The sequence below is a fragment of the Mesoplodon mirus genome (assembly GCF_964341445.2).
Source record: "Mesoplodon mirus genome assembly, chromosome: 7".
Lineage (NCBI taxonomy): Eukaryota > Metazoa > Chordata > Mammalia > Artiodactyla > Ziphiidae > Mesoplodon > Mesoplodon mirus.
In genome coordinates, this window is record NC_138983.1 from 123,873,402 (window position 1) to 123,899,643 (window position 26,242).

At 44.1% G+C, this 26,242-nt stretch overlaps 1 protein-coding gene across 4 annotated transcripts in view; it reads right to left on the reverse strand.

Moving 5' to 3' along the window:
* Positions 1 to 3,802: 3,802 nt before the first annotated feature.
* CADM1 (cell adhesion molecule 1) overlaps positions 3,803 to 26,242 on the reverse strand; it is a 333,644-nt gene continuing 311,204 nt past the window's right edge. For 2 of the 4 annotated variants that reach the window (XM_082626965.1, XM_082626964.1), the window contains 3 exons: positions 20,861 to 20,914; positions 8,792 to 8,923; positions 3,803 to 6,828 (listed from right to left, as the gene is read on the reverse strand). In XM_082626965.1, the coding sequence (XP_082483091.1) occupies positions 6,710 to 6,828; positions 8,792 to 8,923; positions 20,861 to 20,914 (305 nt within the window). In that variant the 3' untranslated portion in view covers positions 3,803 to 6,709. The remainder of the gene's footprint in view (positions 6,829 to 8,791; positions 8,924 to 20,860; positions 20,915 to 26,242) is intronic. The other 2 variants (XM_082626966.1, XM_082626967.1) reach the window with 1 other exon arrangement.

The window sequence follows — 26,242 nt, forward strand, 5'->3', positions numbered from 1 at the left end:
CAAGTTTAAATGATGAAATACACAACCACAGAGAAAACAAACCAAAAAGAGTAATAAAGTCACACATTTCAATATTCCGTAACCATTAAGGGATTTAAATATTTGCTTGCTATTAAAGGCTTGCATTACACTCTTCCAACACCAGCTCTGGAAGACTGAAATATCAATTACGGATCAATTTTCCCCCTAAGTAAACACTAATGCAGGATAAACAGTATTAGAAGATGCAATCGTAACATTGCTGACTTTAGGATGGGCTTCCTGCTGGTAACAGCAAGTTTAAGCCTGGTGATTAATTAACCTGAGAAAATAGCACTTACAGAAGATTTAAGGCGATCATGTCTGAAATATGATTGTGAGCCGTGCACGTTTGGAGGGCAGCTGGAGTCCTGCGTCGGTTTGACCCTCAGTGGTAGTCTTCATTTTCCCCAGAATCACCACCCACAGCCGAACACCTCCAAGGATTAGGAGGGAGTAAAGTGGGAGTTGAGGGTGGGTGTGCGTGTGTGTGAAGAGAAAAAGCAGTAGACATTAAGTCCCGTTCTTTGCTAGAATTAATTCTGTATTTAAATATGGAAGGTCCGAGTTGCATTTCCTGCACTGACCACCAGGGGCAGTAGACATGTTATGTTCGCTTTGGGAGGAAAAATAAAAACACAAAAAACAAACCAGATCACGTCTCCTGTGTACAGAAGAGCCTGGAAGCTGAGGATTAGAAGACTTGAAAACAGAAGATTCTGGCTTTCAAGTCTCAGTTTTGGGGTGCTGACATTATCCTCGTGCCTAACACCCTCTTGCTGGCACGTGTAACGATGTGGTGTGGGGATGACATGTGGCTCTTATGGAGGCACCCTTCACAATTTTGAGATGAACACAAGGCAAGGAATATGGTTTGAATTTTTGCAACATGCCATACCTCATTCGGAAGGCCCCTCACAATGTATGTGGGCAATGGTGAGGCTTTGCTTAGCCATTAGCAAAAATGTCATTCTCTGTAGGGAAGAACAGATATTCTGTCCCAGAGGGTCCTTGAGAACGATGGGACTAATAGCAATAAACTCAGGGCTGGCTGGCTCACTTGTTCAAGGCCAACTCGAAAGCTACCTATATTGAGGGTGGACTTCTAAATGTCAAGGTTGAAATACAGAATTGGTGACCTGTTCAGACTAAGTATACAGTGAGATTCGGGCAACCAGATGGTTGGGCTGTCTCCCTGGAATGATCTACTACTTGCTACGTGCCTGCTACATGCCTACGACCGACTTCAATGTATTGCCCACAGAGTCTTTTGGATGACGGCCAAGAGTCCCCTCCCCTTCTCCTGCACAGTGTGTCAGGACATCCAAGTACTTCATTCGGGAAATATTTCCAAACCATACATGTGCAGCTGTGGATACAAATTTCACTCTGAAGGCATTTGGCAGCCAGCTCTTCATGACTAAGGGCCATGTACTTGGCATCCTGGCAAAAAGGTGTGAGTATAAAAAGGGTCTTGGGCATAATTTTATAATGAAACAAAAGGCCTTCACTTAAGCAGGGTCCTTCCACCTGTAGCATGGTTACTGCCTGGTTGCTTTAAAGCTCTGGATGACAGACTCAAAGGAACATTTCTCTGTGGACTAAGTCCACAGCAGTACAAGGATTACATCGCCAGTAGACGGAGGACAGTGAAAGATTGCACCAATTAACATCCGCATGGCACCTCGGGGTTCCAGTTGATGTATTTGGAGAAGGCAAGCAGGCCAAAACCTTCATGAAAACTCTCTGGAGGAAATGAGGACCATTTGCACTCGCGCACCAAAGGAAGGACTGGGCAACTTATCAAGCTCCTGCTGACGTGGACTGCTTCTGGCAACTTCCCCTTGCATACCCTGTGGGACTCAAGCGGCAGAAGTGCAGCAAGCCGCCACCTCACATCTGCCTCCGTTCACTGAACACCCTGGGTTCCCTTTCTCTGCAGGTCGCAGCTGAATCTGGAGCCTCACGCTACAGACAAGGGGAGAGGGCTGGGGACACTAAACATACCACGGGCCACGTGGCCTGGAATAGCTACCCTAGTGAGTGGTGAGGACAAAGGGGTCCTTAAACATGCTAAGGCAAGCTTCCCAAGGGCACGAGGTGTCCACAGGAACCCAGAGGGCTCCCTTCACTTGAGTCGTGACCACTTCTTGGTAGCCTTGGGTAACCTCTGTCTCTTTAACCACCATTTGCCTCTATCCTGTATTATGATTAACATGTAACATGCTTACTCTGCATCTGGCATATTATTCACTCAGCACTTACTGCCAATCTCACTTCTCTCTCCTAACACGGTGACCCCTCCCTTACAGAGCAGGAGACCAAGGCCGGGCAGGTTGGGGAACTCGCCCGAGGTTTCACAGCTAACAAGTGGTGGAGTGGAGATCGGAAGCCAGGCTGTCTCTTAGCACGTACTCTTGATCTCTAGCCTCTATCACCTATAGGTCTTTTTAGAGAGCTATGATGAATCAGGGCTCCCCACTGCTCCCTGCCCTTGGGGCAGAGGCTGGGAGAGGCCCCTGAAATCTTGACTCCTGTCTGGACTTTGAGAACAGCTAGAAGACTGATCCCACGCTCCACACCTCTCCTGATTTTGCTTTATTCTTCCCATGCCAATCAGTGGGCTGGCTGGGCTTACTGCCGTCTATACCTCCGACTCACTTCGCTCTCCACCAGCCATCCTTTAAGGTCTAGCTGGAATCTCAGCTCCTCCAGGAAGCTGTCTGGACTCTCCAGGCTTCACTGATTTCCGTTCTCCAAGAAATTTCCATGGCACTCTCTGGGTCCCTTAACCATATTTGGGGTGCCCCCCACAGCTGGGGACCATTTCATGTGTTTATGTGGGTGTAACCGATGCCCCGGTTGGTCTCCAGAGACGATCTTACACTTCCCTGTGTTTCTCACGATGCTGAACATACAGCAGGCGCCCAGTAACTGCATGTCCAATTAGTAGATTTTTACAGAGACAGGCGAGAGACCAGGCCAGGATGGAAGGGCTGAAATGAAGTACGCAGCCTTTGGTTTTTCTGGAGCTTACCTTTTCTCCCACTGCTGCACCTTCCCCACCACCTGCCCGAGAGAGAAAAGGGGAACTCAGCCACAGCTGGGTGAACGGTGGGAAAGGGCCATTTGGGGCGGCTCACGTGTGATCTGAGCATTTGAAAGATCAGTCACCATGAAGTGCAGTCATTGCTCGCCTCAGCCTGCAAGGCAAGGGGGACGGTGACAGACTGAATCCTGCTGTACACCTGGCCCGGAAGCCCCAGCAGCCTAAACAGTAAGTGAGAACAATCTTCCGTTGGCAGCCAGGCTCGTCCTCTGCAGATCACGTCTTTTTGTTAAAGGAGAGAGAACTTGAAATGAAGAAGGATGAATTGTGAAGACACGAAATCCCAAAGGAAGAGACAAGTGGAGCAGCCAACACAGGGGAGTGGGTGTGGGGTGCTGGGTGGAAACAGGGGAGTGAGGGCGGGAGACGCATCCATGGGAGGGGCCGTCCCGGGCTGGCCCGCACTGCAGCCTGCGCACCTGCACAGATGGCTGAGTCCGCGATGCCAGAGCACCTGGCCCACCTGTCCGCTGAGAGGGGAGGAGAAATCAAGGACAGGAAGGATGAGCAGAGGAGGAGAGAAGGAGGTCCCGAGAAGCCCAGCCGGCAGCACCTCCTAGCATCTACTGCCCGTGCTCCTGGCCCTGCGCGAGGTGCTAAGGAGGAAGCCGGACCAGGGGCCCATCTTCTCCCAGGCCGAGACGTCCGTAAGAAGTCCATAATGAGAAAAAAGGATCACTTTGTAACATTAATTTTTTTATTAAGAAGACAGATATTTTATAGTACTTCTTTTTTTTTCTTTTTTTTTTGTAAAAATGGTATACATGAACCAATACAAAATGGGAATGGAACATATGGATATGGAGTTTCATACACCGTAACATCGTTCATGTACACCTCAAAAACAGAACTGCCTAAAGGGAAAAGTCAGACGTTGGTGTGACTAAAGAACAAGCTTATTTGGCATCAATTATACATCCTTCATTATTTTATATTCCTTTAAAAAACACAAAAAACAAGTTTGTTCTTTCTTCACTCTAAAAAAAGTGATCAACCTGTACAAAGTAATACTCAACAATACATTTCAAACAGTGCACTGTATACTTAAGAAAAAAATACATAAACCAATATACAACTAAAATCCATAATTTCCTGTTTTTGCTTTGTTTTATTATTATTATTATCTTTTTCCAATGCATGGGGCCTACACTTTGCAATCTACCTGAGACGGAAAACACCAATCAAAACACATGAACCTGAGACATGTCAACATTGTAAGCCATAGAGTCACATCAGGAGCACTGCACTACTGTACACTTTTCAAAACGGAAAGATGGGAGGTCCCCAAAATGAGATGCCAATTCAGTGAGCAATGGTAGGGTTTTGTGTTTTTTTTCGTTTTTTTTTTTTTCCTAAAAAGAGCAACTGAAAAAAACCTTTCAACGACATGCTAAATGGTTCTCACCCTTCGATACGATTATACTATGGTCGGAATGGGTGCTAAGGGCTCGGAATAGAGCTGCACATTATAAAATTCACTGAAAAAGGGATGTTTGTTGTGGCTTTTTGTCTTGGTTAAGTGCCTAGGGATAGGAGAGGGAAAAACAAAATGCTGCTCAATATGGATTTTCTTTTACATACCAGTCCGTTCCCAAAAGGCCCCCATATTGCAATGGTTCTATCAAAGGTTAAAATAAAGACAAGAAAAATAAACACGCTTTCAAACAACAAAGAGTTGACACTTTTTTCCCCTTAAATAAATCAGCGTAAGTTTTCCACATAATGTAACAATAGTAAAAATGCATCTTGCAAAATCCAAAATTACTCACTGAAAATGTTATATAATATATATTTATATATATATAGATCTATCTGTTTTTTGATGCCATCTTTCCATAGGGACTGTATTCTGGAGTCTGGAGCCTTACCAAAACATATGGTAAGAGTTTAGTTTTCGTCCTTCAGGACTACTTCTAGATTTCCTAGACATTTCAGTGAAAATCCCCACATTTCTTTAAAAAAATGTAAATGGTAACTTGACTCCTCTACCTTTTTCCAAGGCTCCCCATCTAAGATATGTTCAAGGTAACTTATTTTAGTAGCTATGCGCTATGGCTGCCATCATGCGAGGATCAGTAATTTTTTGGCAGATGGTTCTTAAGGCTGAGGAAAGAGGCCAAGGCTAGTGTATGAAAGGTAAAAAGATAAAAACACTCACATTTGAGTTTTGATTAAGTAACTGAAAAATCCCTACATGCTGTTTTTCCACCTCTGATCTGACCTTTCGAGAACTGAGATGGACAGCAGACCAGTTTGAGAACAATACTGGCCCTTCTTTTGTACCTCCTGCCTTTGTCAAGCCAAATCTGAAGGAATGAAAGTTTCACACGGATTCGAGTTGGAAATCCCAGCATGACAAATATCTGTAATATACAGTACATGCAGGCCACATCCTACTGCCTTCCTAACTAAGCACAAAGGAAAAAACAAAACAAAACAAAAACAAAACAAAAAAAAACCCTGTCCCATTCAGTCATTCGCACACGACACGGACTTGCTTTTTCCTACAAATTAGTGAGAAGTAAGGCCGATTGGGAAAGGTGGGTGGAATCATTTGGAACAGAAAAAACCAGAGCAGAACTATCTTTCCCCCCTCCCTACTTCCCCTTCTGTGGCAACTCAAATTTGTCCACTTATATAAAAGGAACAGACCTCACCTGTCAGGTCTGTTTAGGGCACTGAAAAAGGAGGAGTCCTTTCCGCCCCAAACTTTTCTGGACAGCGTGGGGTATCTATACTGAGCCGTCTACAGATACAGAATTAAAGACAGATTCAATCTCATTGTGACACACCTCACTTGCAGATAACCCTGTACAGTAATGTAGTTCCACAGCAAACAGAACAGTTTCTGAATCACAGTCTAAGTTTTCTAGTCTTCACTGCTCTAAGTATTTGAAACATGGGCAGCAGCAAAGAGTTCTCATTGTTTGTTCACCCAAATCTTTACGACAACAGAGAAGAAATGCATTATGGATACACTAAATTCTGAACTATGAAATCTAAACTGTGCTGGTTCTCCTTTTATGAAACTGAATTTTGAACAGAAAGCAGTTACTTCAAAAAATAAACAAAGGAAAGGAAAAACAATAAGAAAATAAGGCGGGGGGGGGGGCGGCGAGGGGGAAAGATTCTAAGGAATCCCAGCAGGCAAATTCCAAAATGGGAGATTTTGGAAAAAAAAAAAATCCAAAGTTTTTTGGGAAAAATAAATGCGCACAAAGGAGGGAGGAGAAGAAAAAAAAAAAAAGGAACACAACCAACAAACGAAAAACAAGGCACAGAATTTTCTGCCATCTATCCAAACTAAATCCAAGTGTCCAAGTTTGACTTGGTAGGAAGAAATAAAAATTGAAAAACCAAACAAACAAAAAAAGAGGTGTCAAACAGCAGAGTGTACTTTTCAAAGAACATTTCTTTCTTTCTTCTTTTTTTTTTTTACACAGCAAATCCCAAGCCTTCCCAGCCTCACACCTTTCCACCCATTCGTAAAAACACACGAATTTCTCGCAAGTTCCAATATCACTGTCTCTTTATCGTCTAAATAGGGCCAGTTGGACACCTCATTGAAACAAAAAGGCTGATCTAGATGAAGTACTCTTTCTTTTCTTCGGAGTTGTTCTGTCCTCCTTCTGCATTGATTATAGCTGTGTCTGCGTCTGCTGCATCATCGGCTCCTTTGGCTTCATGAGTGAAGTATGTACCTGAAAGATGAAGGGGTAAAGCACCGTGACTGTCTGATGGCCTCTGTGTAAAGTGGTACAGAGATGGCAACCTGCTTTATGGCCATCATCAGCCGAAGTGGTGTGCAGGCAGCAGAGGGGAAAAAACAATTGGAAGAAGAGAGCGAGGTGGGTGAGACAAATGGGGGATCCGGGGGTTCCAAAGGCACAACTCCAACTGAACCGCTGCGATATAATTCAGCAAATGAGACATTAGAGCCGTGATTATGACCAGAGGATGTCAGCAGAAGAAGACGTGAGTGGGAGCTAAAAATGCAGAAAGCTGGAGAGCTGCTGACAGTAAACGCCCAGGACCAATGGCCAGATATGTGCACGTACATGGTTGAAGACCAAAGCAAGGAAGAGCAATTAGCCAATAAATGAATTAGGGCCCTGCTGATGTTCTACTGTCATCCCAAATCATTTATCTGAACCCTCGTCTCCTGTCTTCAGGAAGCACTGTTGCCTGTCCGTAAGTGAGAATGTGCTTCAACTTGCACAAGTAGGTTTGGTTTTCTTCTGCCTTCCATCAGAGAGCAGGGTTCCAGATCAAGAAGTAATTTGATATTGTAACAGCTGGAATCAAGGCCTGGGATCTGCCTTAAGGAACAAGTGATTCTCGCTCCTGATGTCACTCTAGCCCGGACCCAGATTCATGGATTTGCTAATTGGCATAGCCACTTTATAATGACAATAGACAGAACGTTACGGAGTTGGTGACACTCTTTATCAGCAAGTCCCAATGGTTTACACGGAGAAAGACAAGGGCTGCGCCTCAGTATGAAATACAGGTAGAGCTTCCACTGCCCATCATAATCAAATCACCCTCCTCCCATTAGGTATTGTATTCTCCAAGATTCTTAAGTAAGAAAGGCTGATCTGTTTGTTGTATTTTCAAGTTTTCAAAGTGACAAGTCTGAGAAGGCAGGTGGTCAGATGGTTCCCCCATGTCCCTTTCCGCTATAGAGTATGCCCTCTTCCCTGGGTCCCCTCAGCTGCTGTGCAGACTTTGGCCCTGCTCTCTGGCCAAACAGACAGCCTCCTGGGCATGGGCAGAGGGTATACAGAGTGCTGGGCATGAGCAGCACTCATTGAAGGACCCCCCAGCACTGAGGGCCCCAAGCCGTGTTCCGCTCGAGACGGGCACTTTGGATTCTAAAGGTGATCGTCAAACACCTTGGACCTCCGTTGCTGTGCTCAGGGGACCCTCCCCAAACCCAAGTTCTACAATCAAGCACACTGCCAGTGCCTGGAGTTTATACTGCACAGCGCTTGAGAGAAATACCCGAGAGAGACAAGGGCCGACAAACAAAAGGAAGGATAAATTATGGAGAGGAGAGAAGAGGCTCAGAGCAGCATGGGGCAGAGAGGAGGAGCCTTCCCAGAGATGATTGCCCATCCAGACGGCACAGCTGATAAGTGTCATGATTAATGGCAATTTAAATCAATTGCACTCATAATTTTAAAAATACATATTTATGTGGCTTTTAAGGCACATCGAACCAAGAAAGTATTCTAGCTGCTGTGACCAGCTTACCCAGAGTTGGGGGTCGGGGAGCAGGGCTAGTCTACCTGCATCCCGCAAAGCAGAAGGTTATGCAGCTGCTTTTTCCCTGGTTATCATTTTGGGGTTTGATAAACCACACCTCACGCACCAGCCCCTTATAATTTTTACTCTATCCCCAATAATGAACTGCAGAATAACACACCTATAAAGCTTTTCATTTAGAGAAAAATCCAAATCAAGGAGTGCTACTCATCAACTCTCAGAGTCCTAATCAGCCGCTGCTAAGATTTCTATTTTTTTCTCTCCCAGTTTCAGGAATCAAAGAGGCTGTGTGGCCATAGAAACCAAACTGCCTATCAAGGACAACCTTGCAAAGTCCCCCAAAGGCAGGCGCCGTGGTGATACGAGGCCTCCTGGCTGCCCAAGCGCCTGGCTTACCTTTATGTCTGGCAAAATAGCGCCCCAGGATGATGAGCAAACACAGCATGGCAAACACCACCACAGCCACGACGCCGCCAATCACGGCGTGATCCACTGCCCTGATGGCGCCTTCTTCACCTGCTCGAGAATCTGTTGAAATCAGAAGAGGAATAGGGATGTAGAGGGTATTACGAGACACCAGTAGCCCTGGCGACACTGCCTCCAGGGTCAGAGGTCACCTTCTTTCTTAATGGAAGAGTCAGAGAGAACAGTCAAGATGGATCAAGTTCCACCGAGGGGACCTGCTCGGTGCTGCATGGATCTGTTCTCCTCTCAAGGCATTTCATTCTAAGCGGCCTCGGATGCTAACGCATGTAAACAAGCTTAGGGAGCAGGGAGAGAAGAAATAGAGTCTGTCCAGTCCTGACCTGGTCTCGGCATTCCCTCTCTCTGTATCCAGCTGCAATTCCTATTCAGGAGGCCGACCTAACTATTTAAGGGCGCTCAGAATGGCACCTTCGGGCCGTAACGGGAGCTGTGGAGGGGTGGCTGGAGCATCTTTCTAGAGATGCCCAGGGACTTATTCCCTGCCAGGCATTTGCATGGGAAAAGTAAGGAGCTCAAAAGCCCCAGCTGCCTAGAGATAAAACAAGGATTAGGGGACTAGAGGCAAGTGACATACCTGCTACATTTGGGATGTATGAGGGAGTAAGCCTCAGTCTAAAAACCTAAAAACCTATTTCAAAAAAGACAGCAAGGAATAATTGTCCATTGCCACAGATGGTTTTTCTTTTATTTATTTAACACTTCACGATGCAATTAATTTTCCTTTATAAGCATCACTCCCTCGGATGTCTTCTTTCGACTGGGGAACGACATGTTTGGCTGGGGAACAACTCCAAAGTGAACCCCGAATGAGCTATGGCCATGCAGAATGGATGTATGGCAGTGTAAACAATTTTAATTTAGGAATGTGTCTACATCACCCCTTGCTGAAATCCTAATGGCACCCGAGATTTATAATGTAGTAAAAAACAATTATTCTCCTGTTGATTAATACATTAACATTTTGGAGTGGAAGCTAAACCATTGTCTTTTTTTTTTTTTATTGAGTCAAGTATGACACCTCCATTAAAATGATTTACTAGCTGCACCTTACAATTTAAGCACAGCAGCAACAGAAATGGTAAAAAACTTTTAACTTTACATGATTTGTGAAGTCATATGTGAAGGATTTACCATTTAAATCTTTCAGTACAAGAAGCACATGGCCTATAAATCTGTCCCCGTAGCAGTTGCTGGACGCCTGAGAGAAATGCATTTCACCAGGAAGACGGAGAGTGCAAATTCGAGTCAATTTTTAAGAAAGATTTATCTCTGTCTCTCTCCAAAGAACAGAGCAAATCTCTGAAGCCTCCACCTCTAATAATATTTGAAGTTTATCGATCAAGTGTACAGATCCGTGACAGCTAAAGGTAATGGTGCTCTTTTGAGCCGAAACCTGATACAACGCTCTCAGCAGGAGGGCATGATTTACACTTTCTATCGATATTTCCAATTCTGCTCTGAGATTAAGTACTGAAGGATGTGGGGAAATAACTCGTGACTGAGGGTTCCATGAAAAGTGCTTTAATTAAGAGTTTAAATTAAAAAATGAAGTATTTAAAGTATTTCATTAAGTTACCTTTGAAAGGACGACCAAAAAAGAAAAAAAAAAAATCCCAAATCCAAACCCAAACAGAAGTGCCAAATCAGAGGCAGCAGCGGGTCGCCCAGGACAACAGGGTGAAGGGAGTTTAATTGGAGAATGGAGATGGGTTGGAGGCGGAGTGCACTGCAGCCAATTAGCCCGCTCCGTGATGTGTGGGCCCCTTCAGCCACATGTCTAACAAGCTCCACTTGAAATGTGGCAGAGTGGAATCTCCCTCCGCAGCCCAACGTGCTGCCTACTGCAGAGGCAACAGCCTCTGTGTCTTGAAAGTCATTTCAACGAGGCAGAACTCAGCTACGGAAACGTGTTTCTTTTTTCTTTTAAGACAACAGAGCTTGTTGAAGGGGCGCGTGCCCTGGAGGGTGCCCCTGAACATGGGGTATCTGCTGGAGGATGGTGCTTTACACGCTGGAGACTCTCACCCCAACTGCACACATTCAAAATTGCTCACGGGGAGACCAGAGTCATGGAAAAGCCAGAAAGTTATGCTTTCCTTAGGGAGCTGTCAAAATAGGGGATCTTGTGGGAATGAGAATTAACTCATCTCCAGTGGCCATGAGCTTCAGACCTATTGAGAGATAAGGCTCTTTCAACTAAGGCTCTCTCAGCTAACTCCCTGTGTCTTAGACTTGGGTGAGAAAAGCAAAGTGATGCCAGCTACTGAGCAGCAGGGAAAGTCAGGTACAAGAGGCGAGAGGTGAAGAAAGGTCCCGTCCCAGGTAGACGGAGGGGAGGGAAGCTGCCCCAGCACAGGCTTAACCCACCGGGGGAAGCACTCCCCTGTCCTCTGTTACAGGACTGACTTCTCCATGCCTAGGCACAGAAACATTCTAGAAGCCTAGAAAAAGAGAGCCAGAGAGAGAAAAGGGGGGAGGGAGGGAGAGAGGGAGGAGAGATGAGGAAGGAGGGGGAAGCTCTGTGATAAAGAAGAACCAACCAACCAACCTCACAGGATACATATCTGTGGGATTAATTTTTCCAGCCCAAACCATTCTTTTGACCTTTGCTCCCCATGAACTCAGAGCTGAAGAGGCTCAGTGAGGCTCTTTTCTCCCTGCCCTGTGCCCACATTAAATACCTGGGTTCTAGTTATCTTCCCTATGCTCAAGGACATACATATTTTACGGATGCTTGTTTATAGGGGTAATCTCTCCAGCTATCTTCTGATACTCACTTTGATCAGAAAGTTTACTACCACCAGTTAATCCCCAAGACATCTTTCCTGCCTTCAGTTACTGCAGACGGACCCAGAAGGTAAGTGATGCTGAATTTACAGGGCACAGTGTGGGTTGCAGCTCTGCCCCGCCTCTTCCCACCCCTGGCCCGCCCCGGGGTTTACTTCAGCGGGCACTGATGCAGTCCTGGCCATCCTCCAGCACCTGGCATGGCCTGGCGTCCGCTATGAAGACTGGCGCTGTTTCCAGACTCGTCTCACTCCTTTTTGTGTGTCCACGTGTGGGTTGGGTGGGGAGTTTTTACAGTGCCGTTGATTGGTCCAAGGTGGTGCGGGGCACAGTTGAAGGCTGATTACCTACCCCTAGATGCTGTGGACTGGTGCCTTGCTCACTGCACGAAGCAGTAACGCAAGATTCTACACAGAGAGGCACCGGGCTAAAGGAGTAGGATGCAAACTGGAACCCAGGGTAGCATGAGCCACCAACAGGAGTACAGCTCTGACAAAGTCCATCGGCCGTGTGGCCTTTCCTGTCCTGCTCACAGAGCAAAAGCTCTGGCCAGTTCCGTGAGCGATTACCTCGAAGACAAAACCCTGGGAAAGTCTATGCCTTTCACCATCATCCACAGATCCTGCTCCTCTTGGGGTGCAGACCCTTTCCCTCAGGTCCCATGAACTTGACGGGGGATATCCTCTCCAGATTTCGGGCTGCTTTTCTGAATCAGGCAGAGAAGGAAACCTACAGATTCTACAGCTGTCCTCAGCTTCTACACTGAAAAATAAACACTAGCAACATGCCCGATCCTCAGGCAAGCGGACAGCTCTTTGGTTTAGAGGGAGTGTTTTCCTGTCTCTAAGAGACACGATTGCACCCCTCAGTAACGGGTGTTAACAGTGTTTGTCCTGCTGGGACTTAGCTTTTCCCCATCATCGCAAAGAGGAAAGCCACGTTTTGGCTTGGTGTACGTTTATGGCACACAGGTTATTCCAGCCTTGAAGAACCAAGCAAGTTTGGGTGACACATTCCGACTGGAGTGTGGAATGCTATCCCGGATCACTTCACATGGGACTTCAAGTAACTGAGGCATTGTCCTCCCATGAGCCTGACTTTCAGGGGCACTTTGTAGATGCTGGGAAGTGTCAGCTCGGAGTTGGGGCACAATCCTTCCTGCCTGCACTGTCCCGAGCTGCAGCCCCATCTACGGCTCTAAGCGTAACACGAGACTCCTTAAGGACAGCTCAGTCATGAACTGTTTAGTATTCGTGAGTTAGCTCTTCTTTGGGCAAAAAGCTGGAACAACTTGGCTCCAGGTGAGGGTTTACGAGCTGCTTGCAGAATGCTAAGTTGGCTACCACTGCTTGGGTCACAGCTTCAACCACATGGGGTTCCCATTAGCATCTTAGAAACTGCCAGGACAAAAAAAATTCAAAGACTCTCCCAAGAGTGATGCCCCAATCTGCTCAGTTTTCTTTACTTTGGGCCAGGGGGCCTGGCTTGATCCTTTCCTCGTGGGCCATATGCAAGCGGGAGCTCTAAAGACACTCGTTCCTTAGGGCCTGACAAGAAAAGTGACTGCTAGTGGAACTTAGCCTCCTTCCCCTCCCTGCAGGGGCTTCCTTTTCTCTACTTGTTCTTACTCCTCAAATGACTGAGTGCAGGGGCTCCGCAGTCATGCTGCCTAACAGATCCCGGTTGCTATGGCTACTTTACCACTTGGCACGGGGTGCCTGACATAAACTGCCATGTGAATGCCTTAATCATGGATCTGTGAAAAGCCTGGGAGGCTCTGCTGCCCAAGGCAGAGATCCGTGGATAGCCAGGGAATGGCCAGGATGTCCTAGACAAGCTCCTGGCAGAGAGCGACGTTGGCAGAGGGGCTGCTGAGCAGACTGCCCGCTGCATCTGCAGCCGGCCTACCTTCAGCCCAGGCGGACACTAAGGTTGCCACCTCGGAGAAGCTGAAGTGTGATACAGTAATACGGTTCAGGCACACGGCAGAGGGCGGGAGGACCACCCTGCCTTAGCCTTCCTTCACCTTTCAACCCACCCTTGGCCTGGGCTAGAAAGCACACTTAAAAACTTGGGGAGAGCTAGACACTCCCCTTAAACGCACATACTATTTTTAAACAAAGGTTATAAACTACCTGAGGTCTCATCTTTAAAATTAATACCTAAAACATAGGGGAGGTTCTAAGGAGATGGGTCTTCCTACCTCTATTTATTGGACAATTCATATGTTCAACCTTCCGTAATTTCTCTATCGATGAACAGCTGGGAAAAAAGTGAAACTGTTGACTTTTCACAGCAGTTCTGTCACTTGCTTTAGTTTCAGTCTTTTTCCTGGGCTGAGGTCTGGCTAGACAAGTCAGTTTAATTAGAAACTTCGAGAAGCGGTGTTGATGGTGGAATCGCTGCCCCCTGCTTCCTAGGGCTGTAGGGATTAGTCTATTGCATAGGAAGCTTAATGACTATGATGCCATTTGTTACTTCTTACTAGAAAGAAAGAAAAAGCCTGACAGTGGATTTTCCACATCTGAGACAAAACCAAAATCTGACCTCAAAGACAAAACAAAACCAAGCCCCAAACCTGGCACCATCTGAAAACCGCAGCTTCTCATTCTCATCACCTATTGCAGCTCCCGCCAAGGCAACAAAAATAAGTGTGCATTTTAAAAAGCACAACTTTATTACTGAAGGGGAACAAACTGCATGGCACGCGCTGACAAAACGCCACATTATTTGCTAATCCTAATATGTTATTCTTCTTTAAGATTTGCTTTTCTCAGCAGCAATTCAATTATAGATGCTACAAATCCTTCTGACATTTAATTCCCTCTTGTCAGAGAGTAGTAAATGTATACAGTACATGCACAGCTTTCCCATTAAGATGTTAATATATATTGGAGCACACTAGCCTCCGTGCAGCATAACATTTCTTTTCTGTCTTCTGAGAAAGTGGAAGGGAAGGAATAAATGTAAGGCAAGAAAAATCATGAAGGTTCTCATACAGCATCCCAGGCATCTAGGACTACCCCTTGGCTGCATCTCATTCTAGCAACGTAACTGCAGCTATGCTATCGTTTCAAAGGAACTATGTTAAGCTACTTAAAGGAAAACTGCAGTCATCATCATCATCATCATCCTGCCACCCAGAGCTCCGCAGGCATTCACTGAAATCAGATTTACCACACATGGGCTCTGGCTGTACGCTGATCAGGACCTGGGGCTCTTAGGCGGTTACTGCCTATGTTATCCTCCAGAAACAGGCCCGAACAGGAGATGCAGGAAGAGTTAGGACCTCACATCCTGTACGGCCCGCTGGAAAGTGCGCTGGACTTGCCCACAGATGTGGCCTAGAAGCTGGGCCTCACTGCTTTTCTGTGAGACTTCAGGCAGGTCCATCAGCTACTCTGAGCCACGGAGCACCATCATACAATTCCCAGGGGTGTTCTGAGAGGCCAGTGTGTCGCTGAATATGAAGGGCCCTCTCTGGGCCAGGGCCTGGCATATCATAGGCACTCAGTAAGCGTTTGCCAAATTGAAATCTGCTGTAATAAAGCCTACAGAGGGCTTTATTCCAGTTCTAATCACTGATTCCAGGCAAATACTTATTAGTTCTTTGGGGTAAGGGTCGTGCTGCACACTCAGCATTGTTCTCAGAGGGTAAGATGCCCCATAGACACTAGCTGAGTTGCAGTCACCAAACCCCTTCTTTTCATTTATGTAGAATGGCACACAGTGTGACTGGTGGTCCTGGGTGGTGGTCAAGGCTGTGGGCCTGGCAGCTGAAGGCTACCCAGTCCAAGTTATCACTCAAGTGTACCATTTAAGTACCAGGATATTAAGTTCTTGTTGTCAGCTAAACATGAGAACAATATATTTTTTTTATGTTGATTTTTCTCTCTTCTCAAGTAACTTGATTTTGTTAATGTAACCAACAGTGGAAATGACTTGATGCAACAGGATGCAAATCCTCCCAAAGACATTAAGCATCACCCAAGAGACCACAAGGCACACTCCTGAGTCCTCTCTATTCATCTAACAATAAGGACTTAGAAGTGTGATTGCCTTTTCCATTTTAAGCAACTGAGGATGAGACTGGAGTTTTCCTTAAAGGAGTATACATCTGCTAAAGAGAACAGGGTTGTAAAAGTATTTCTAAACATACATTTCCCACTAGAATCTCTCTCTGGAGAAAGATGCTTCAGTGGACCTCAGGCATTTGGGGGTGTGAGGATGGATTAATGAATATGGTGAAGTCACCCCAAAGCAGTGTCCAACCTGTAGAACTGGAATTCATATTTTGTGTTGTAGCCTGCCAACTCTTTAATTTGGAGGAACATTTCCTATTTGATGGTCTCCTTCCTCCCCATGGGGGAAACAACAGCATGTTGGATTATGGGAAGATCAGCGATACCATGAAATTCAAACTTACATCGTGGTGGCAAAGCCATGGCCAAGCTGGCACGGACCCAATATGATTTGTCAGTCTATTGCCTTGTACTAAGAGGAATTTTAAAATAAGGTAATCTACATGATTCAACCTTCTGCAACTCAACACATTCCCATGGCATTTAGGACCGTCTCAGTGGGAAATCCATCCCATAATGTAGGAGATCAATGGCACAATGGCACAATGGCACTGAAAACATCTGAGCAGAGTTTAAGGTCCCCTTTGAATGGGAAAGAGCGTGATTCAATGCTGGAAGAGATCTTTCCCGGTCGTCAGCACGTGGCTCTATACCTGATGGGCTCTGGAGAGCCCAACTTTCCCTGCTTCATTCCTTGGATGCACCGTCTGAATCGAAAAGGGTCCAAGAGGGAAAGAATTCCCAAGAAGATACCAGAGCAAAGGAAGTGTGGATTTCACAGAGGAAGGATAACCACTTTAAACCTAAGTCTCGGGCTTCCCTGGTGGCGCAGTGGTTGAGAGTCCGCCTGCCGATCCAAGGGACACGGGTTCGTGCCCCGGTCTGGGAAGATCCCACATGCCGCGGAGCGGCTGGGCCCGTGAGCCATGGCTGCTGAGCCTGCGCGTCCGGAGCCTGTGCTCCGCAACGGGAGAGGCCACAACAGTGAGAGGCCCGCGTACCAAAAACAAACAAACAAACAAAAAAACCCAAAAAACCAAAACGAAAACAAAAAAAACCCTAAGTCTCTGTTTCCTGAAGAGCCAGGAAGACCCATATGTTTAAATTCTGATTCTGTCTCTTGAGTAAATTATTTAACCTCTGGAGCCACAGTTTCCTCATTTGTAAACAACCCCTTCCTTAACCATCTCCCAGGATTTTCATGACAATCCTCCCATGGCTGGCTCATGCTCATCTCTTGGTCTTCCTGTCCCAGTGGCCTCCCCTGGTGAGCATTTCTAAGCTATCCTCCACCTCTCCCCAGCCCCAGTCACTCACTTTCACTTTACCCAGGTTTATTTTCTCCCACAGCATTAGTCTGACATTATCTTGTGTTTTGAGCTTGTCTCCCTGACTAGAATGTAACTGTATGAGGGCAGGATCCTGGCATGTGAAATCTGGGGCAGCTCCAGCCCCTGGTTGGTCTTGTTCACTGCTGCAACCCTGGTGCCCAGGCCAGAGACTAGCACACAGGAGGAGCTCAAACAATTGTTGAATGAATGCAGATCAAATGAGATCATATGTGTGCATAAGCTTCCTGAGCGGTCAAATACTATACAAATACAAGCTAAATAAGAACTCACCTGCGATTTAGGGGCCAGATCTTGAATTTGTCTACATAGTCCAGCTGGTTTTTGATGTTTTCCTTTATCATCATCATTATTATTACTAGCCTAACAAAAAAATGCAATTGCCTCTTTGCCAAGTCTGGGCCATACTTTACGTGGGAGCCAGTAAGGAAAGAGTCTCCCCAAATGCTACGTCTATTGACAGTTTCTTACACACATTTCAAGCAAGTTCAGCCAGACTTTGCGGACACTCACAACAGCCAGATGGTCTTATATTCCACCCCAGAACTGATCATCTGGATCTGATGACCTTTAAGTGCTTCCATGAACTATATCTAGACCATATTTTGAGGCCATGTTTCCTCTGTAATCCATTTAAGGGACTATAGCCGGCTCACCTAGATTCTTCCTTAACACCTGGCATGGATTATCAAAGCCACTTAGAATCTGCCTTCCATCCGTACTTTTCCATGGACTGTAAGGGAGATGTTGATTTTTCCAGATCACTTTCTTGTATGTAGGGCCAGAGTTGAAAACGTGTCTCTCTCTGAGAAGCACGAGAGCTCTGAAATTTCTTGTTGGTGCCTTTGCTTCAAAAGCAGAAGCCTGATGGATTGCTCTGATTGTGCCGGAGGGCCATTCCCTGGCACGCGGCATATTTACCACCACACTCCACTAAACAGTCCCCGAAGGACCTTCCATTGCTGAAGGGAGGGAGGCATTTGTTTAAAGTTTTAAAGTAAAATAAAAGGATAAATAGGCTTGAAGCTATTCTATTCCACATGGGTGGCAATAACCACCAGCTGTCACCGGGAAATAGGAGATATAATTGATAAAGCAACGCAAAACTCTTGTGGATTTTCATCAATAAAGTTCACACCCAAGAAGTCAATGAAAGGGTTCAAAGTATAACTGGAGAAGCTCCCCAGGTCCTCCAATAATTAAATCACTGAACTACACACAAGCATAATTCTTTAATGCAGATTAAAGAGGAGGATCAGCTGGGCAACTTGCTTTGCTGGGTGAGGCTGGGGCACCATATGGTGCTTAGGAAGCCGTCATTAGCTGAGGTGGCAGTGGTGTATGGGGGAGGAAGGGGGGCAAGGGGCCAGCAGAGGACAGACCATCATTATTGTGAAGGAAACGCAGGATATAACATTTATCCGTAATAAGGAAAGAATGAAATTTCTACCCAGATGGAGCAGGGAATGAACGGTAATATTATTCATTACCACAGTTTAGCATTAAATGGACAACACCTCCTCTAATTTATTGATGGACTGCTTAAGACGGGTGTTAACCTGTTTGTCTTGTATTATAATTGAATTCAGTCTCTAGGCTACAGAAATTTAAGAAGTTCATCCTTTCTCAATCAATATGCTCTCCTTCAGTGACCCATTTCAAGACAGCTTCATAAAAAATAATGTATTTTGTTTTAATAAATTTAAACACTATGACAGCTGCTCAATTTTTATCGGGTGTTTTTTTTTTTTTTCCCTTCAGATGTCTCTCTGCTGCCGAGTGAAGCCATGCTCACAATCAATAGTAATTGATTAATCAGCATCCCCTTTGAACAAAGGTGCTAATCTGTTTTTGATTAGTTCATCAAACCAGATGCAACGGCAGCCCGGCCCCAGCCTGACAGATCATCAGGGTTCTACTTGACTTATGCCTCCCTCGCAATATACAACTGCAGCGTTCCTGGATGGGGGAGGGGAGGGGGACAACGTAATTATTAATTTAACCAAATTATTATGAACACAAACAGTTGTCGGTTTATCACTCCAGACTCAGGGGTGATTGATAGAGCTGCAGCAAGGCTGCCTCTGACTTGGTGCATAGCCGAGGGACCTGGAGTATTCCTTAATTGATGATGCTCGGGGAAGGGATAAGGGCTGATTTAGTCCCATTTTCCTAAAGAGGAGAACAATGACTGCTGCATATCTGAGCGATCCTTGTCTGGCTGATATGCTGAGAGGGATCAGGGCCAAGGAGAACTTGGTCCCTTGTTAGGATCCTGAGAAGATACAATTGCCACTGTGTCAGAAGGCTGTTTTATTTAGGGTCAGGATCGGAACTGAGGAGTCAGTCTTCTTACACTCAGCATGATATTCTAAGCAGGGAGAAGGACTCATTTGCTCTTATTTCTAAAAAAAATCAAGCTAACGTTTTTGAAACTTCTCTAAATATACCACAAACAAGAGGCAAAAATAAAACACTCCTTTGATGGCCGGCTATGTTTCTAATCTTCTATTTATTTATCTATCTAAACTCCTTGGGATTTGGAATTCATTTATTCGTCCAACAAGTATCAATTGCGTGCTTATGATACGACAGGTGTACAGCAGTGAACAAAACCAATATGGCCTCCTGGAGCTTCCACTCTGTGGGAAAATCCCATCAGCCAAGTTCAAGCTGGGACATGCTACATAGCAGAAAAATAAAGGCGTCCCTGAGGTTTGACAGAAGCACAGAGGAGGCAATAAATCTATCGCTTGTGAAAGATAGTGGTACCATCTTATTCTCTCACTGGGTAAGTAAGACCTGTAGTTACAGCTGCACCTTAGCAACCAGCTATTCAAGGGAGCTACAGTGAAATCTCTTCAAGAAGGGCAACATGGAACCCTTGTTTCCAAAAGGCTGGAGTCAGCATCTACAGTCCTCTGCCTTGGTTTCTCCTGATGAGGAAGGGCCCTTCCTTATTGACTTATTAAGAAGCAACTGATCAAAATGTTTCAAAAGCTGCAGCTAGTTGGCACTGAAGTCCCACAACATCATGGGAGCTCATATAATTGTTTAGCTCTGACCATTTTAAATCTCCTTCCCCTCCTTTTTAGGATATGCTTCTTATTTTGGATTAGTAACACCTAAATCCTGGAATCAAGCATGAAACCTACTTTTGCAAGAGCTCAGTGTGCTGTGAAAAAGGTCTGAGGTGGATAATTAGTTTGCATCATGGTGTGTGACAAAACAATTGCCCCCCCACTTCCTTCCTTCCCTTCCCCTCCCCCTCCTTCTAAGATTAACTATGACCTGGCTTTTCTAGTCTATTCCACAGAAGGAAATGGTCAATATGAGGGGTTTTTTGTTTTAAATAAAGATCTTGTCTCATAATCCAACATCCTTAAATAGCTTTGAAATAAAACAAATTTCTCATGAACCATTATATGCCTAGAATATAAAAATTATTTTAAGCCACTGAACAGAGTGGCTTTGGTGCAATCCCAAAGACGATTGGACCTGGAGGTCATTATTGACCTGGAGGTCTTTACAGCAGCCAGCCCCAATCTGAAATATACACACAATATACAATCTGAAAATACACAGGGAAGAGAGGTGGGGGGAGGAAGAAAGTGTTAATATGTTAATAAAAATCTGTTTTTTTCTTTAGTCTTAAAATCCACAATTGCGAATTGACTGCTCAAATGGCCGTGTTGTGGAAGTGGATGGAGGGCCCACAGGTTGGACACTGCAGAGCCTTTTACCTAATGACTAGCCCTTACCTGAGAGGTCCTCACTGTCCAGTTCTTCTGCGGAATTGGGCAACTGAGTAAGGCCTTACAAGTAAAAACAAATGGTTTTTCTTTTCATTCCTCAAGGGACATAAACAAAACACTTAAGAACTGAGGATGAATTTCTTAAAAAAAAACATGAGCCAAATCTCTTGCCATCTCTCTCTCTTTTATGGATAGCTTGAATGTATTAATCCATAAGTACATTTCTCCAATCATTTCATTTTGTTATAGATACACAGTTGAGGCAGAAAGATTCCTCAGTCTCCACTTTCAAAGCACATGAAACATGAAGGTGAATGTTTCAAATCACTCATTCATAACAGCATGCAGCAAGAAAAAAAATAAAGCCTGATTGTTAGCTATTGATGTTCTGATAGATCTCTTAAATACAAATATATTTAGGTGTTACATACTGATGTATGTAAGTTTTAGGTCACATCTTACTGTAAATTGAAATCCTTGGGCAAGAGTGACAAACACAGTTCATTATCAACTGATGATGATCTTGGATCATCTATTTCAAAATGGTATGGCATCTGCTAACTGCAGTTTGCCTTAATCAGAAAATCTGATTTGCAAAATGATTTTTTTTTTCAAAAATCAGTGGTATTCCTGAAAAAATGAAACCCTCAAAGCTGAAAAAGCAGTTAGGTCAGGAGATAATCAAGTGGAGCTTGAAATGCCTGTATCCGAGTTAGCACCAATGTTGGCCAGCTGGGATGGCTCTCCGCTAGCTCTGCCTGGAAGGAAAAGAGGTGAAGGGGAAAGCAGATAAACCATGGGGGGCTCAGTTAGGAGATGGCCTCCCTTTCCTCCTCCTGTATTTATTTGCAGGCTGCTCCTTTAATGAAGTTAAAAACACCAAAAAGTCGTGTCTGGTTTGTGCAGACCTCCAGGTCTTCTCATTTGCACAACAGTTGGTTAATCCTTCTCTGATGAGATTTGTCACTTTTGAAGACGCTTGCGGACCTATTAAACAGGAATGAGGGGCATGCCTTGTTTCTCTGTTCATCTTTTCCTTCTCTTATAGCCAAGCGCAAAATATAAGCTCAGTAAGTATTTGCTGAATTAATGATTTGGGAGTAATGCTTAGTGAACTACCAACTAAAACAAACGCTCTGGAAACAAGCAATGTCCAACTGACCGCACTATTCAGAAGCTCCCAAATCAACAGAAACACTTCATGTAGAAATGGACAGTAAAAGCTTGGATTTTGTTAAGTTGTTTTATAAAGAAGCCAAATGAATATTGATAGCTAGGTTGGTGCTGTGAAAGAAAGCGTCATACCAGCTCTTGAAGAATTTCCATCATGACCCTTGCCAATATTCAATGGCACGTGCCAATTAAAAATGGGATGATTTGAAGTCCATGGATGTTCCCAAACTATGGATTTAGGCAACTATGGGAAAGCAATGAGTAATGCAATAAATTATAGAGGCAACTGAGCAGGGATGTTATCCATTGGCTCTGAAATCTGATTGGTTGAAAGTGTTCCTATTTCTAATTGGCTTTATTCATTGTATAAAGACTGATGAATACAATTATTTGAATAATTGTTATAAATGGGCAACATAAAGTTCTCCTCTGTAGTTAATTATGAATTTGCAGTTCTCAGGAGGCTAATCCCTCACTTCTACGTGGCCCAATGAATATCAAAGCATGCTACATACATGCTTGGCACCCACTGAACCATAATAAACGAGGATGTTTCAAGTAGGCAGCTTTACTGCTGAAGGCTTGTTTCCCTGGGGAGGGCATTAGAAAGCTAATTTTACAAAATAAAGACAAATATGTTTATGAACTATCATTGATATGCAAAGTTTCCCATTAAAAAGCGACAGACAGTTTATACACACCTCATTAAAGATGAAACTGTCATTGTTGATGGCATAAACTTTAAAATATACCAAATCATCTGGAATCTACAGCTCAGATTATATCTGAAAGTGGGAAGCCACCTAGGTTAGTGGCACTAAATTTGTTTTTGCACCTGCTATTGTATTTTATGAAACTGTAGGGCTCCGCCATGGTTGGATAATTTCAAAATAAATATAATTAGGAAGAGTTTACTGAAGCACTGAGTGTACAAGCAAAATTTACCTCCCCAAATTGCTTTGACTTAGGTAGTTTTCTTTCGTGATAAAAACTATACAGCTCTCATTTTTCTCAAAGAAAAAGACAAGGATGCATCTTGTGAGGCAGAGAATAGTCTTCAGAAGGAAACTCCACCATTTAACAATAAGTGGGAAATTACTTCTGGGTTTTTCTCTTGAACTTTTCATATCATCCGCTCAAGCCCTTCCTGGTCACTTCAATTAAAATGTATTCAACACGTTTCTTTAAACTTTGTTAAGCAAATGAAAGTTTACTTTTGGTCCATATGGGATTTTCTTTTGAGCAATTAATAAAATCCTAAGGTGCAAACGTGATAATTTGATACACGCACGAGAATTGTCTCTTCCGCAGACGTGATTTTTCCTCCTTCGTCATGCTATCCATCACGTGCTGCGTGCGCCCTAAGCCTCCTCAGACAGTGCTTCTGCCATTGGTATTATTACTTCTCCTTTCCAGCAGAAATCGCTGGCTTCTAAAAATGGTATGTATGGCGTAGCAATTTTAAACCAGGTTAAGGAAAACCTCAAAAATTAGAAACAGCCAGAAATCCTAGAGTTAGTTAAATTCAAGGTCAAGGTCAAGTAAAATCTAAATGCTTGGGGCTCAATTCATCAGGGTTTCCATTTTTTTTTTCCTGAAAATTTTAAAACAGAATGATCAAATAAAACCTCTAGGAAACAAAAACTTCCCACTGGCCCTAGTATCATTCCCATTACGAAAAAATAGGCGATGGTCACTCTCTTACCTAAGCAGCATATGTCTGATCACTTGGCCATATTATGGAATCTGTTACTTCCATCACCAGCCATAAGAGTTCAGATGCCCCGGCAGTTTTAATCTAAATGCTCAGTCAGTCATCCTGTTCTTCCTGCTTTGTCAGCTTTTGTGGAGAGTTTTTCCCTTCGTCCCATTAGCAGAAATTTGGTTCACGCCGTTAAACAGTAGCACATTGTTTCCAAACTGCATATCAAGGCTGAAACACAATCTTCAGGTCCTGCAGCCATTCGTAAACCTCTTTAGCTTTGTTCTTGAGTAGAACATACAATGTCTGCAGAGTCCCTTGACTGAATGACAGCCTTCGAATGCCATTGTTGTGTACTCATACAGAGAGATGTGCAGAGGGGTGCATACACAGATGGTGGACATAGAGGTTGTAATAATGCGCACTGCTGGCTATTTTTCTTTAAAATGGGCTTCAGAATTTCCCCACAATTGAATAGAAAGATAAGAAATTTCACGTGCTTTTAGAATTCCATCACGGCTTGCACGACTTATAAAGTAAGTAACTACCCATGGGGTAGTTGCCTAAGGGCAGAGGTCTAGGGGATAAGCATGTATCTAGCACAGGCCAAACATTTTGAAACCAAAACTGAAAGTGAAAAATTATGTCAGAGGGGTTCCCAGTTTGAGTCTCACTACAATTGCATACTAAATTAAAAACTAGTTAATAACTCATTTGGGATTATAAATTCATGAGATCATCAGCTTCTAATGTACCAAGAGGTAGAAAGCAAAAGGACAGGTAGACTTGAAAATAATGAAATAGCGGTGGGGCGGAGCGGGGGAGAGACAGAGAAAGAGAAAGACACAGAGAGAGAGAGAGAGAGAGAGAGAGAGAAAGAGAAAGAGAGAGAACCCCAAACCCAGAGGAAGCCAGCTGACTACAGTGCAGCAAAAGCACAAGCACTATTCCAGACCATGGGCATGCTGTCACCCAAAACCTCACAGGAGGGAGGTGGGTGGGGGAAGGGAGAGGGGACACACAGGGCAGAAAAAGAACAAGGCACAAGACACTTACAGAGAAGCGCCCCACATTGGAACAAATAAAAACCATCACACGCACCCACACATCAATAATCATAGGAACGAATACACCATCCGTGCTTAACGTCACTCATGCATTTCTGCCATAAATTTCAGACCATGTGGTACCAGGATTTGGCAGAGTGTTTTTTGCATTGCTCAACATGCACACATAAACCAGGATTCTTCCTGTCCAGGCCTTAAGGATGAGCTCCAAAAACACAAATGCTCAAGATCTTTCTTCAAAGATCCCTTAAGGATGAGCTCCCAAAACACAAATGCTCAAGATCTTTCTTCAAAGATCCCTTCCGTCACCCTAGTCTAGGAATCCCACTCTTACACTCACATTTATCTTTACTGTACTATCTATTATATCCTTAAAGACACATTGTGGCTGACTGTTGTCTGGTTTCTTTTTGGAGAAAATCCGTTTGCTTTTGAATCATGCCCATGCACTTCTAACCTTCCAATACATGCTTATTCTAATCAGATATTGGTAAGGACAAAAGGTCAACATACATAAATAAACAACTGATATACTTCATACATACTCTAGCAACACAAGCTTGAATAAAATATTTTAATGAGTCTTCAAAGGGAAAACATTTTGTAAAATTATTTTTTTTTTTCCTTTTTAGAAAAGAAAAGAGAAGTATGGAAAGAAATCCAGTATGAAAACTTTTAAGACCAGTACAATGGTCACAACTGGCTGACCCAGTACGTCTTGTCATTTAAGTTGCCAAGTTATCAAACCACAACATCTTTCTAGGCCCAGATCTCCAACATGAGCATCTCAAGATTATTCTCAAATGAATCTAAGTCATGTGGTTGTTATATGGAAGAAGCTGGGTTTTACCCATAAGTCACTTGAATAAAGTCAGTCCTATATCCTCATCTCCTTGGAAATGTGGTCCCCTGCTTTGTAACTTCAATCATATTCTATTGCCTTTTCTATCCTGACAACTGAGCTGGAAGACTTTCTCCCCCTGTTAAGTAAAATTCTAGATCTACTTTGGCTTTCATTAAAGCTTTTTGCTGTGGGCTGGAGAGTATGCTGTTGAAAAGAGGGGTCAAATCCCTTTGGGAGGATGCTGTGAGGGCTTTAGACAAGTTGGAGCATGTATTTATAAGTGCATTTTATAGGAATCAACCTGGGTTATCACTTCTCTCTACCTGCTAAGGAATCATATATTATATATGATGATCATATATATTATACACACACACACACACACACACACACACACACACACACATATATTATACTATTCTTACTTCCCTTTTTTCTCCCCAAATTTCTTGGCTGTAGGTATACTTCTCATTCACTGCTGGTCAATAACATCCTAATGAGACATCATTGCTGGCTTGAACACTATCCCTGAACTAGTAAGACAGTGGTTGTTTCTCACAGTACACAGGCATCTCTGTTTCCTGTCACACAAATACTAGAGT